The sequence below is a fragment of the Bos taurus genome, chromosome 1 (assembly GCF_002263795.3).
Source record: "Bos taurus isolate L1 Dominette 01449 registration number 42190680 breed Hereford chromosome 1, ARS-UCD2.0, whole genome shotgun sequence".
Lineage (NCBI taxonomy): Eukaryota > Metazoa > Chordata > Mammalia > Artiodactyla > Bovidae > Bos > Bos taurus.
This window is the reverse complement of record NC_037328.1, coordinates 140,225,082-140,239,988: the sequence shown is the minus strand read 5'-3', so window position 1 is coordinate 140,239,988 and position 14,907 is coordinate 140,225,082. Positions and strand designations below refer to the sequence as shown.

Here is a 14,907-nt window from a genome sequence, read left to right as displayed (position 1 = left end):
AGAACTTGCCCATGAGCTGCTCATGGTGGAAACAGGCCTTGGGCTCCTACTGGGTCCGGGGCCATGCCTGAGACCCACTGTTTCTCCCCTCCCCTCCCAACCGTCATCAAACACAGGGGTCCCTGGCATGGGGGTGACACACCTCGACTACCCCCTGCTTTATTTGAAATTCAGCTTTCCTACTGTGTCCAGTTCAGCCCTGATATCACCTTTTGATGACGAAAAGTGAACACAGACATTCATAGTCACCATAACCACAAAATACCTGACCACTAATCTCTGAACGTCCATGCAACATGCTAGGAGGACAAGAGAGAAGAACAAAGAGCAAGAAGGGAAAACCAGGCTGGCAGAAACCCAGTTCCTCCGGCCAACATGAATCCACCCAGTGTCCTCAGGCAGTAGCTGAGAGTGTGGACCGTGGGCATGCGGCCACACCATATGCGGTGCCACAGCCCACGCTCTCAGCCTTTGTGTTCAGATCTGTGACCTGGCGAAGACATTGAGCCTCTCTCTGCCTCAGTTTCCCCTTCTGTAAAAGGAATGGCCAGTGGAAACAAAAGGATAGTCATGCTGAGTGAGTGAGTTCGCATGGGAACCCAGCGCAGGGCACCTTAGGAGCAGCGTGGCGTGTCAGCTGTGTTTCCTGAGGCCAGAGAAAGCGAGAGACACTGCGGGACACCTGGTTGCGAGTGCTGCGTGCACTGTGAGCATGTGCAGAGATGACCAGACACCAAGGAGGTCTCCTTCCTGGCCCATCTCCCAGCCCACGTTCTTACTAAACCAGCCCCCCAGGCACAGGGGTCAGGCTGCACCAAACATTCCACAAATGACCACTTGCCCTAAAGGTGGGCAGCTCTCGCCCCTCTGTCCTCTTCCAGCTCCTCTGCCAATGGCTCATTTCTAAATCCAGAGCACCCCTGCTGGTATTTCACAAAGCCCTGTGAGTTTTCTCAAGCTGCCATGCGTCATGGGCTTCAGGCAGGCCAGCACAAAGTTCCATCTTCGCATGTCACTATCTGATCCCGCTGCAGAACACAAAGCATTTTTAGCTGACGACGCATTCCTGACACATCAGCCTGTCCTGTGGGCAAGGGGTTTACTCCAGGCAACAGGAGGAGTTGTGCTGGGCTACCGCAGTTTAAGTTAGGTGCAAGAAAACACATGTACCTTAAAGGAGTCTGCTTACGTTAACCAGAAAATTAGGCTCAACTTGTAGAAGCTTCTTAATGAGCAGTTAGAAGTATCTTTACGTAGCCTACGTGGTCCTGGCTTCCTGGGGCCAGGGTGCAGAGAATCTGCTGGGTTACTCCTGCTTGGGGACAGTTCTGGAGGGGCCTGTTGGCATTGGGTTTATAACACTTGACTGAACTGCTGTTTTCCAGACCTCTTTTCTTCCTGGCACTCTGTGGCAATTTGGTGCAAATGATATTTTTCAAGAGACCGCAGAGGGTCAGTGTCTCACGAAGGCTGTGCCCACACCCCTGAGTGATTTCAGGGAGTGATTGATGGGGGCCCAGCACTGGGCAGCAGTAAGAACATGCCAACAGCTGTGGTAACACGCTCGTGTTTTCTTGTCCTCCAGAGCTGGGCGAGATTAAAAATGTCACCACCACGCAGCCTTCCCTAGAGCTGGATGGGCTGGAGAAATACACCAACTACAGCATCCAGGTGCTGGCCTTTACCCGGGCTGGAGACGGCGTCCGGAGCGAGCAGATCTTCACCCGGACCAAAGAGGATGGTGAGCACGGGGGCAGGGCGTGGGGGCTCAGGTCCTGTCTGAACCTCCAGGGGACACACAGGAGGCTCCTGCCACGTGGCAGCATTCCCAGGAAGGAGCCATTGTTGGAAAGGCTGGGTCAGAGAGTTAACTCACCCACCGATTCCTGACTTGGCTCCTTGAACAGTTTTGCTGCCTTCCTAAAATATTCCAGCACAATTCAGACCACACTTCCTGTGTCACCTTGTTTGATTTATCCATTGTTTCTCTCTTCCCCTATAATTTTTCATTCTTTTTTGGGGAGCTATGTGCAAAGTCGCTTCAGTTGTGTCTGACTCTGTGCAATCCCATGGGCTGTAGCCCACCAGGCTCTGCTGTCTGTGAGATTCTCCAGGCAAGAATACTGGAGAGGGTTGCCATGCCCTGCTCCAGGAGATCTTCTCTACCCAGGGATCAAACCCACGTCTCTTACATCTCCTGCACTGGCAGGCAGATTCTTTACCACTAGAGCCACCTGGGATGCCCATTAGAATAATTTCAGTGCCTCTTCAGCTATTAGTGTAAGCTCTGACCAATTCCATCTCTCCACTTAAAAATTATGTAATAATCTACATTGTCCTATGCTTTGCCAGCTTTGGAGTAACATTAAAATAAGCCCTCAATTGAGAATTTCATGTTAATTTTTTAAAATTTCTTACAAGGGTTTTTGGGGCTTCCTTCATGGCTCAGTTGGTAAAGAATCCACCTGCAATGCAGGAGACCCCGGATTGATTCCTGGGTTGGGAAGATCCACTGGAGAAGGGAAAGGCTACCCACTCCAGTATTCTGGCTGGAGAATTCCATGGACTGTATAGTCCATGGGGTCACAAAGAGTCAGACACAACTAAGTGACTTTCACTTCTACAAGGGTTTATGATAATTTAGTAAAATTTTAATTATAGCACATTTCTCAGATCACTAATCTTACCATTCCATGCAGTTTGGACTTGTTATATGGCTGTTTCCCAATCCTACAAAAACTGTATGGCAAATCATTTTTTTATATTAAGGGAAAGCCTGGGGTGCCTTATCCAAGATGTGCTGAAGAATAATTTGACTTCTGATACATACTATAGCTGAAGAAGGAAATAGCAACCCACTCCAGTATGCTTCCGTAGGAAATCCCATGCACAGAGGAGCCTGGCGGGTTACAGTCCATGGAGGTCACAAAGAGCCAGACATTACTGAGTGATGAAGCATGAGCAGACATATTATAGCAATAGTGAAAAAGCAGTTTCCACCTTAGTAAAGGAAGGGGCAACTGGTGTCAAATTGATACCTGTGTGGGACTTTCCAGATTGGAGTTCAGAATTACACCAGAGCCAGGGTTGAGATGCAACCACTACACCTAAATTTTGTGCTGTTTTGGCTCCACGATTTTTTTTTTTTTTAACATCTTTCAGGCCTAAGTTCCCTAGGAAGCTGGTCAGGGCAGGGGTGGGAGAGCTATTGTTCACTGCCCATGACTGCCTGTGTATGGGCGGAGTCCTTTAAAGATGTCCTTTACTGTGTGTGAGTGTGTGTGTGTGAGTGTGTGTGTGTGTGTGTGTGTGTGTTCAGTCACTCAATCATGTCCAGCTTTCTGTGGCCCTATGGACTATAGCCCACCAGGGTCCTCTGCCCATGGGATTCTCCAGGCAAGAACACTGGAGTGGGTTGCCATGTCCTCCCCCAGGGGATCTTCCCAACCCAAGGATTGAACCCGCGTCTCTTGTGTCTCCTGCATTGGCAGGTGGGTTCTTCACCACTAGCGACACCTGGGAAGCCCGAAGTCCTTTGCTACCTAGGATATAAGCATGCTGCTGCTTCACCCCATGGCTGTCCTGTGGGAACAAGGCTAGGGTCATGCACTTGGAGGCCTGGAGACTCTCTCCCCTTCAGCTTGTCTGTCTTCTAAGGACACTGCCCTGATGTTTACAGCACCTCTCTCTGCTCTCCCCTCAGGGAACCCAGCCCTCCCCCTGAAGCAGCCTATCCATCCACCCTTCCACCATCATCTTCACTAGCCCTTCTTGCATTCTAGTTGCTACACACAAATTAAACCGCATCACCCCCAGTCTTTCTAGTACACACAAGTAATTATTCCCAGTTATAGGCAGGTGCCAGTCATTTTGCCCAGTTATTGGATTCTTTAGGGAAATCTAAGGCATCACCGACTCGATGGACATGAGTTTGGGTAAACTCCGGGAGTTGGTGATGGACAGGGAGGCCTGGCGTGCTGTGATTCATGGGGTCACAAAGAGTTGGACACGACTGAGCGACTGAACTGAACTGAAGGTCAAAATACCATGCATTAGGAAGCCCCAGGTTCAAAGAGATGTCTGCAAAGCTATGCCCTGAGTGAATAATTTAATTCTTTAAATTATTATTTAAATAATTTAATTTTAAATACATTTAAATTTAAAATTTAAAACACAATAAATAAATTTAAAATTAAATTTAAAATAAACTTTAAATTTAAAATAATTTTTAAAATTTTTATTTATTTATTCATTTGGCTGTGCTGGGTTTCAGTTGCAGCACACACTACCTTTGAGCTGAAGCATGTGGGCTCTAGTTCCCTGACCCAGTGGGGAACTAGATCGAACCCAGGGATCAAGCCCAGGTCCTCTGCATTGAAAGTGTGGGGTCTCAGCCACCGGACTACTGGGGAAGCCCCTAATTTTTTATATGCAGTAACCAAAGAGTCTCATCAAGATGTTTGCTATGCCACCTGCTGCCCAGGGGACTTTGGCACCTTATCACACTTTCTCTGAACTGAACCATCTTCATGTACCAAATTTCCATGACAATCAGACAGCAGAGAAGTAGAATCTAAAAAGTGAACTGATGTGTGCAAACATCACCTAACCTGACACATAGTGGGACGGTTCCTGACACTAGACATTTGATTATTTAATCTCCACTCCTTCAGAGCGAGGGTGGAACTGTCTTTTGCATTGCTAAGCAATAACACAGATGTCACTGGAATTAGTATTTAAAGAACAAATTGATTGGCAACATGAATTTTAACACCTGAATTTTTCAGAAGAAAGTGCAGAAATCCAGTGAAAGGGGAAGCCTCTCCACTTCCCCTTGATCCTCACTGAGTGGATTTCAGAGTGCTGCAGCTGAAATCCAGCACAGCCAAATGAATAAATAAATACAAAATTTAAAAATTATTTTAAATGTAAACTTTATTTTAAATTTAATTTTAAATTTATTTATTTATTGTGTTTTAAATTTAAATGTATTCAAATTGATCCTCATTGGGATCAATTTTTAATTACTCCTCCAAATTTAGAAATCATCATAGAGTTCTATCTCAAAGCTTGGCCCTAAGACCCAAAGTCTAATTTTTTAATCAATTATTCCCTTCTTTCATATCCAGTGCTAATAATAAGGGGAGATGCAATTGATTGCAGAAGGTCTTGCCTCAGGTATATCAGTTAGCCCAGGAAGGAGGTCAGAAATTCCACTTGTGATAGTGAGTGGATAAAGAGTAGTACAAAACTGAGGGTCAATATTTACTTGAGATAAATCATTAGCATGTTCAAAAAGAAGCAGAGTAGAGATTGGGGGAAAGGAGAGAAAAACTGGTATAACAATAAGCCTGTCTCCCAGAGTCACATAAAAAAACTCACCAATCTAGAAATGGTGAAGAATTGTGCCAGCCATGGATGTGAATTGGACCAAAAAAAAGGCTAAGTGCTGAAGAATTGATGCTTTTGAACTGTGGTGCTGGAGAAGACTCTTGAGAGTCCCTTGGACAGCAAGGAAATCAAACCAGACAATCCTAAAGGAAATCAACCCTGAATAGTCATTTGAAGGGCCAGTGCTGAAGCTGAAGCTCCAATACTTTGGCCACCAGATGCAAAGAACTGACTCCTTGAGAAAGACCCTGATGCTGGGAAAAATTGAGAGCAGGAGGAGAAGGGAATGACAGAGAATGAGATGGTTGGATGGCATCACCAACTCAATGGACATGAGTTTGAACAAGCTCTGGGAGTTGGTGATGGAGATGGAAGCCTGGTATACTGCAGTCCATGGGGTCACAAAGAGTCAGACATGACTGAGCAATTGAACTGAACTGAAGTAGTTTATCAGTGTCTATAAAGATTCTTGGAGAAGGCAATGGCAACCCACTCCTGTACTCTTGCCTGGAAGATCCCATGGGCGGAGGAGCCTGGTAGGCTGCAGTCCATGGGGTCGCTAAGAGTCAGACACGACTGAGCGACTTCACTTTCACTTTTCACTTTTCACTTTCATGCATTGGAGAAGGAAATGGCAACCCACTCCAGTGTTCTTGCCTGGAGAATCCCAGAGACAGAGAAGCCTGGTGTGCTGCCATCTATGGGGTCATACAGAGTTGGACACGACTGAAGCAACTTAGCACCAGCATAGATTCTTGGTCGTATTCTCCAAGAATATGGAGATCCTTCATATACATCTGTGATGTAGAATGTTGGACAAATTATTGGGTCCATAGACAAGTCTCACATCCATCAGGACCACAGTCATGGTCCATGGATACATTCTTGAGGTCTGGAAGAATTGCTTACATTTCAGATTCTCTTCCCAATGTTCAATGAGAACTGTTCAGTCAATGAGAACTTGGATTTTTATTATTGCTTCAAGACCACAAAAGATTACTTATGGATGTAGCTTTCTGGTTCTGAACGAAGACAACCAATTCTGAATTCTAAAATGTTCGTGAAATCCTAATACCATTTTATTTGCTTGAGATTGTAATCTGAGCAAAGCCATGGAGAAACAGAACACACACAAACATGATCTAATAATTTTCCAATTATTTTCATCCTGCATGCATAAGGTCATTTCAGCCTTGATCCTTTGCTGCAAAGTAAACACTGCACATGTATAAATAGAGATGGTTTAAGTGCAAATATTTACTGAACGCATCGCAGTGCACAGAGCTCTGGGAACTGACGTGTGGGAAGGTCAACAGGAACTGTGACATGTGATCTTTGGTGCCTCCTGCCATGGTTAACAATCTCCTTGCTAGGACATCTGAAAGTGGAGCTAAGAGAAAGAGAAAAAAACAAGAGGATCAGGATATTTCTGAGTCCTCTGGCCATTCCTATCTTGAGCCATGCATCCCCTGGACAGCACGGATGGTGTGTTCTCAGATGATAGAGTAACCGCACCTTGGTTTACCTTAGAAGTGATGGACTCTGTGTGTGGTGTGTGTGTGTGTGTGTGTATTTGTCTAGCCACCAGCAGTGCCACCCTTCAGGAAACACGGAAGGCTTTGTATCAACCCTGCCCCAGAGTCCTGCTGCAGCTGGCAGGGTTGGGATTTGCTCTGTGCCATAGTCACACTCACAGCCACACAGTAGACCAGGGCATCCCAGGAGGCCTTCCACCCTGTGAGCATCAAAACTCCCTGCACTATGGGGATCCTCACATGGGCTCCTGGGGCCCCCAGAGGTGTCCGGTGGTGATCGGGAAGCCCTTGGGGGACTCCCTGCTCTGCTTCAGGAAGAGCCCCTCCACTTCCATCATGTTGTACATGGGTCTCCCACATGATACTTTAAAAGATTTTCCCACTTTAAGGCTTTTTGGAAACCACAGCTCTTGTGAGAGCAAAGGCCAGACATACTGGAGTGTGATGGAGACTGCTTGGGTGTGAGGATACACCCATCGTGGGTATGTCCCTGCACCCCCATGTCCCCTGCTCATGGCTCAGAGAAGCCACGTGGAGCCGTGGCTCCAGTGGGCCCAGGTGTGCTGGTGGGCCACATGCACACACAGGTGCACACACACATCACACACATCACATACACACATGGCACACATGCACACACACGCAGTACACACATACCACATGCACTATGCACATAGACTTACACTATACATAACACACCACACATACCACATACACATACACCACACAAATACGCAATATGCACAAACCACACACACCACAAACACGTACTTACACTATGCATAGCACACACACTCTACACACATCACGTACACATGTGACAAGCATGCACATGTACACAATATACACACACCACACGCATGCACACATAAACTGCATACACACCACAAACACCACCACACATACCAGACACACACACACTATATACATACACTCACATGACACGTACCATCTGCACCACACACACCACGTACACATACATTACGCATATGCACGCACACTATAAACACATATTACACATACCGCACACACACCATATATCATGTACACCACATACACACAAACACACCATTTGCACAGTACCCATGCAGACATACTATACACACACATCTCACACATCACACAAATCACAAAGCACACATCACATACACAAATACTGCACACACCAAACAAGCCATAAACCACACACACACACACACACACACGCACACACACCCCTGCCTATGGCTGATCATTGAGGCCAGAAAAATGATGATGATAAAAATGAAGTTGACCAAAGTGTCTGTAAGATCCTTAGACATCTGTCTTACTTCAAATCAAGGCAGGGTTTTTACAGAGCAATAACATTGATGTTTCACATTAAGATACACTATTAGATGGCTGGACTATATGGATGCATTTTCTATGTTGTACAGCAAATCCTCAAAACCTTAAAATACAAATTCATTATCTGACCATCTCCTGGGGTCAGGAGTCCAGGTACCGTTGTCTGAGTACCCCCGACTCAGGACCTCACAGGCTGAAATCACCATGGCTACTGGGCCTGGAGTCTCATCTGAGGTTAGGTTCTCACCCAAGTTCACTGGTGTGCATGCTTAGTCGTGTCCAACTCTTTGTGACACTATGGACCATAGCCTGCCAAGCTCCTCTATTCACAGGATTCTCCAGGCAAGACAGAGAGAGTGAAAGTCACTCAGTTGTGTCCGACTCTTTGCGACCCCATAGACTACAATGGAATTCTCCAGGTCAGAATACAGGAGTGGGTGGCCGTTCCCTTCTCCAGGGGATCTTTCCAACCCAGAGATCGATCCCAGGTCTCCCACATTGCAGATGGATTCTTTACCAGCTGAGCCACAAGGGAAACCCAAGAACACTGAAGTGGGTAGCCTATTCCTTTTCCAGGGGATCTTCTTGACCCAGGAATCAAACCAGGGTCTCCTGCATTGCAGGCAAATTCTTTACCAACTGAGCTAAGAGGGAAGCCCCACACAAGAATCCTGGGGTAGATTTCTATGTTCTCCTCCAGGGGATCTTCACAGCCTAGGGATCAAACCCACGTCTCTTATGTCTCCTGCATTGGCAGGCAGGTTCTTTACCTGCTGGCCACATAGGAAACCCAAGCTCACTGGTGTTGAGCAGGATCCATTTCCGTGTGACCTCAGGGCTGAGACCATCTTCTTGGCTCCAAGAGGCCATGCTCCCATCCCTGTCATGTGGCCAAGCAGGGTCTCATGGTCATGTGGTCACAGTGGGGCAGCTTGCCCCTCGTCACCCACAGGACCTTGTCTCTACAGTTCTAACCCCTGTCTGACCTCTAGACCCTCTTTTAAGCTGCTCATCTGATTAGGTCTGGCCCACCCAAGGTACTCCCCTTTCAATTAACTTAAAGCCAACTGATTGTGTCCTTAATATATCTGCAAAATCCCTTCACCTTTGCACAATATGTAACCTGATTTTGAGAATTATCCATCCATCACAGTGACAGGTACCACCTACATGGAGGGGGAAGTAATTACGCAGGTGTGTACATCAGGGGGTGAGAATCTTGGGCGCTGTCTTAGAACCCTGCCTGCCACACTGAGCTCATTTAGAAAGTCTGCTTGGAGGACCTCATATGTTCCAGACACTGGCCAGGGCCCTGGAGACACAGGAGACAACAGGATGACCTGGTGAGACTTGCAGGCTGGTGGGGGAGTCAGATATTTACCAGTCACTCCTGAGTGGGTTACGACCCCAAGTATCATGAAGAAGAGTCTTCAGAGAACCCGGGAGTCCTAACCTCATCAAAGCTGGTGACAGAGAGGGTTTTCTTGAGAAAGTGGGAGTTAGCAGAAGATGAGTGATGAGTAAGAGTTGTCAAAGACGAGGTGGAGGGTGGGAAATGACCCCAGGCAAGAGGAGCCTAAGGCTGTCGGTCATCATGTGTCAGTGACCTGATGTGAGAGATGCACCCCACAGCTGGGGACCTAAAATAGGGTCCAGTTCTAAGGAATGACATAGAGCTGGGAAGAAAGCCCAGTATCTGACTGGATTTGTCCACATGGAGGTTTAAAGGGCAACTTTACATGTCCACTGACAGACAGTGAGGAGGGAAGAGAAATTCTAGTTTTGGCTTTTGCAACCAAGAAGATGGCTGTGCCAGTCCCTGCACTAGGGGAGGAGGGAGGTGTCAGAGAGAAGGTGGTGAGCCCTGTTTGGAAAAGGATAGTTCTAAGGTTTGTGAGTCAAGAGTGGAAATGCCGGGGTGATCGGATATTTGTTAGATGTATGAGCTCTCAGAGCACCTCGCTGCAGAGAGCAGGTCCAGGCACTTGCTCTGCAACAAGAGAAGCTACAGCAACGAGAAACCTGTGCACCACAAGTAGAGAAAGCCCACACACAGCAACAAACATCCAGCACAGCCAAAATAAATGAATAAATAAAATGTTTAACTGACTAAAAGGAAACACCAGGGAGGAAGGGCATTCAGGCTAAGTTGACCTCACTGGAATTTTGCAGAAGGCAAATGAGGATGATCAGATATTACCTAGGGGTGACAGAAAATGGAGACTTTGATCAGACATTGTGGGAATTTCAAGTGTAGTATGGCAGCTTCCCAGGTGGAGCAGCAGTAAAGAATCTGTCTGCAATGTAGGAGATGCAGGAAACATGGATTCAATCCCCAAGTCAGGAAAATCCCCTGGAAGAGGAAACGGCAACCCACTCCAGTATTCTTGCCTGGGAAAGCCCATGGACACAGGAGCCTGGCAGGCTACAGTCCATGGGGTCACAGAGTTGGACATGACTGAGTGACTGAGCTAACTGATTGAGCAGGATTCTTGTTGAAGTGAGCTTTTAGAGGACATGGCCAAGAATAGGGCTTAGGCAGTTCTCAGATCATTGGTCCAAGATTTGGCCCAAGATTGTGTTAGCACCCAGGGTGGCTGTAACAATGTCCCTCAGACTGGGGGACCAACAGCAGGAATGTGTCCTCTCACGGTTCTGGAGGCCAGAAGGTCAAGGTCAGGGTGTAGGCAGGGTCTGTTCCTCCAGAGGGCTGTGAGGGAGCACAGCTCCCCGGCTTGCAGGGCATCTTCTCCCTGTCTTTACATCATTTCCCCCTGCCACGGCCTCTCTGTGTCTACACCTCCTTTTTCACAAAGACACCAGCCACACTGGGTCAGGGCTCCCCCAAATGACCCCTTTAACTTGATTGTCTCTGTAAAGATACCATCTCCAGATAAGGTCACTTCCTGGGGTAGTAGAGTTAGAGCTTCCACATGTGGGTGTCAACTGGGAAAAAAAAAAAGCACAACATGAGAATTGTGAATTAAGTTTTATTTGTGGCATAATGAGGACTGTATCTTGGGAGACAGGTTTTCAGATAGCTCTGAGAAACTACCCCAAAGAAGTAGGGGGATGGTCAGTGTATATATGATTTTTGTGAAGGGGTTACTTACAGTCAAACATGTTTTGGCAGAGACTCACTGCTGGTCATAAGGAGCAGGTGTCACCATGAAAGATTTTAGTGCTTTGGTAGATATGAGGAGAGGCAAGAAGTGGGCTCGTAAAATCTTCTGCTCTATCTGAAGACTTGTTCTGCCAGTTCTTCCCAGAGCACACAGGGCCGCATTCCTGATTTCCACACTGAACTCCTTTCCAGAGGTGTTAAAAGTCAGAAGTTGCAGTGGCCGTGATTTAATCCTTGTAGAGGCAGATTGGCAAGTACCAGTTTGTAGTTTGCATAGGTTTGGGGGGACACAATTCAGACCCCAACACTGACTCCTGACGAGCAGAGCAGAGAGCGTGGCCAGGCCTGTGGGGTCCTGTGGGGTAGGGGGACAGAGTTGGGTGCAGCACTGGGGGAAGGGGGAAGTACCCTCATTTTGTGACTAAATATCCTACTTTTCCAGTTCCAGGCCCCCCTGCCGGGGTCAAGGCGGCAGCGGCCTCAGCCTCCATGGTCTTCGTGTCTTGGCTGCCACCCCTCAAGCTGAATGGCATCATCCGAAAGTACACGGTCTTCTGCTCGCACCCCTACCCCACAGTAAGTTTGTAAATCACCCCGTTCCTTTCAAGCATCTTCCAGAAACAAGCCTCGGCCTCCCATCTGGGTCATTCTCCTTTTGTTTCCACCTACTTGGGTCTTCCCAGTGGTTTTATTTTTCTCTCTGCTGTCTCCACATACAAAGCAAGGTTCTCATTAGCACCTCATTTGAAAATAGACTTCTGAATCCTTCTAAGGGACACAATTGTTTGGAATTATTGTTTATTGGGTGAGTTCCCACAAAACTGCCTGCTGGCTTTATCAAAATCAAAACCCAGAAGGCTTAATTGATAGTCAGTGGACAACGCCTATTGATTTTGCTGTTGCGCTTGTCTTCAAATGCCTCCCCCGCCTGCTTCCCACCTCCCACCTTGCCTTCCTTCCCTGCCCATTCCCCACTGAGACTTAACAGCAGACAAAACCCTGTTGTCCTAGAAATGAGGGACTTTATCAACAATCTGTGACCCTCCCAAGTACAGTGTGTGTTTGTGTGTGTGTGTGTGTGTGTGCACGCGCGTGTGCTCGGTTGCTAAGTCACATCCAACTCTCTGTGACTCCATGGACTGCAGCCCGCCAGACTCCTCTGTCCATGGAATTCTCCAGGCAAGCATGCTGGAGTGAGCTGTCATGCCCTTCTCCTTCCCAACCCAGCGATCCAACCTCTATCACTTGAGTCTCCTACATTGACAGGCAGGTTCTTTACCACAAGGGTCACTTGGGAAGCCCCCAAGGACAATAATTAGCTTCATTCATTGTGGAGGAATTAAAAGTTAGAGTACTTAATATGTCAAAGTGCAGTATTTATTTTCATTAATATCATCACTGAATAATACTTACAGAGTTAAACTGTTTCTTAAACAAACAAAAAAAAATTGAATATCCAAGAAGGACATGATAAAGAAAACAAAAAATGGTTTATCAAATTGATGATGTCTTCATAGAAATGTTTATGGCCTTTCCTGAGGTAGGCACTATATCCAATCCATCCTTCTATCTCCCAGCTCCTGGCATAAAACTTGACCTGCATAGCCATTCAATAAGTGCTTGTGGAATGAATATGCAAATTAAGTTTGGCTTTATTGTGGTAAAATATTATAATATAAAATGTACCTTTTCTAAGTGTTTGGTTCAGTGGCGTTAAGTCCATTCACATTGCTGGGCAACCATCACCACCATCCATCTCCAGAGCTCTTTTCATCTTCCCAAACTGAAACTCTGTCCCCGTTAAGCCCCAGCTCCCCACTCCTCCTCCCCTGGGCCCTGGCAACCACCCCACGTCTGTGTGTGTATTAGTTGCTCAGTCATGTCCTACTCTTTGCAACCCCATGGACTGTAGCCCAGCAGGCTCCTCTGCCCATGGGGTTTCCTAGGCAAGAATACTGGAGTGGGTTGCCATTCCTTCTCAAGAGGATCTTCCCAACCCAGGAAAGTCTAGGAATCTCATACATATCAGCAGAATCAGATAGTGTTTCTTTCTCTGCCTGGTTTATCTCACTGAGTGTGTTTGAGGTGAATCCACGCTGTAACATGTGTCAGAATTTCCTTCCTTTTAAAGACTGAATAGCATTCCTGAACGAATTTAGTAATTAATTTTTAATTAAAATGGCATGTTTTCCCAAGTCTAGAGTCTAAATGGGTCCAGAGGCCTGGTGGCCCCCTAAAAAGTGAGGATGATTAACAGTGGGGAGCCAGGGGGAGAACGGGGCTGAGGCTCAAAGGCGCTCATCTCTCACTGAAACGTATCAATTGTACGTTCTGCTGTTTATACATCAACAGCAGTACCTCTGGAGTTGAAGTGGAGACTTAGAAGTAATACGCTCACAGTTGGGTTTCAGAACTTGTATGACTTCATTATTTGGTTTCAAACATGCTATTAATTCTCACCTGCTGAATCCTGTGTCAGATCCTGCCATCAAAGTCTGGAGATACAGAGCCTCGTAGATGACACGGTGGGTGGCCCTGTTCCTCTGCTCAGAGGCCAAGCACTGAGGTCCCTGTGCAGGTTCTGACCCGCTGATCATCAGCCCTGTCGTAGCATCACATTCACCAAAGAGATGCTAACTTATTGCTGAAAGTGTGGCCACATTTCACTAGCATTCGAAGGGCTTCTTTTTTATTTTTTTATTGGAGGATAATTGCTTTACAGTATTGTGTTAGTTTCTGCTGTACAACAGCATGAATTGGCCATGTGTATACATATATTCCCTCCCTCTTGAGCCTCTCTCCATCCCACCCCTCTAAGTTATCACAAAGCACTGAGCTGGGCTCCCTGTGTTGTACAGCAGCCTCCCACTGGCTATCTATTTACAGAAGGTAGCATATATATGTCAAAGCTACTGTCTCAATTTGGGGTTTCTTTATTTTTATTCAGTAATTCATTTGTGTATTTGCCATAGGACTCACAATTACTGTTTGACTCTAACAAACTAGAGAGAGACCAGAAGGGTATAGGGACAACCAGCAGCTCACTCTTGTCTGTCTTCCCAACTGGCTCTTCACATCTAAACTAAAAGCCCCCACCTGGCTTGTTTAGAATTAGTTCTGAGTGACTGAGCCTTTGCTGAGCAAGCTCACATCTGCGGACCTCGGGTGCCGTGTTAGTCTTCATCCTCCCAGCCTACAAATTTCATCCTATAAAAAGAGAAGTTGCTAGCCTGATCTCAGGATGGAAAAGTGTGTAAGATGGAATATAAATGATTTGCCCAGGGATTTCCAGTCTTCCTGCACAGAATAATGGGATTCAACCTCCCAGAATCTTCTCAACAAGAGCCTTCCAAAAATTACAGTAGTGAGATCGAGCCAATCATAAAAGGTGGGAAATACAATGAACTTCTCACCCCACTGATGTCTTGCAACCACTAGCGGTGTCTTTGTGCTGTCTTTTGCTCTGCTGTGTGCTCAGTCGTATCTGACTCTCTGCGACCTCATGGACTGTAGCCCACCAGTCTCCTCTAT

The 14,907-nt window shown here is 46.7% G+C and overlaps 1 protein-coding gene across 1 annotated transcript in view; it reads left to right on the top strand.

Moving 5' to 3' along the window:
* DSCAM (DS cell adhesion molecule) overlaps nt 1–14,907 on the top strand; it is a 690,454-nt gene that overhangs the window by 582,488 nt on the left and 93,059 nt on the right. The window contains exons 19-20 of the mRNA XM_059889928.1: nt 1,586–1,741; nt 11,819–11,952. Of these exons, the coding sequence (XP_059745911.1) occupies nt 1,586–1,741; nt 11,819–11,952 (290 nt within the window). The remainder of the gene's footprint in view (nt 1–1,585; nt 1,742–11,818; nt 11,953–14,907) is intronic.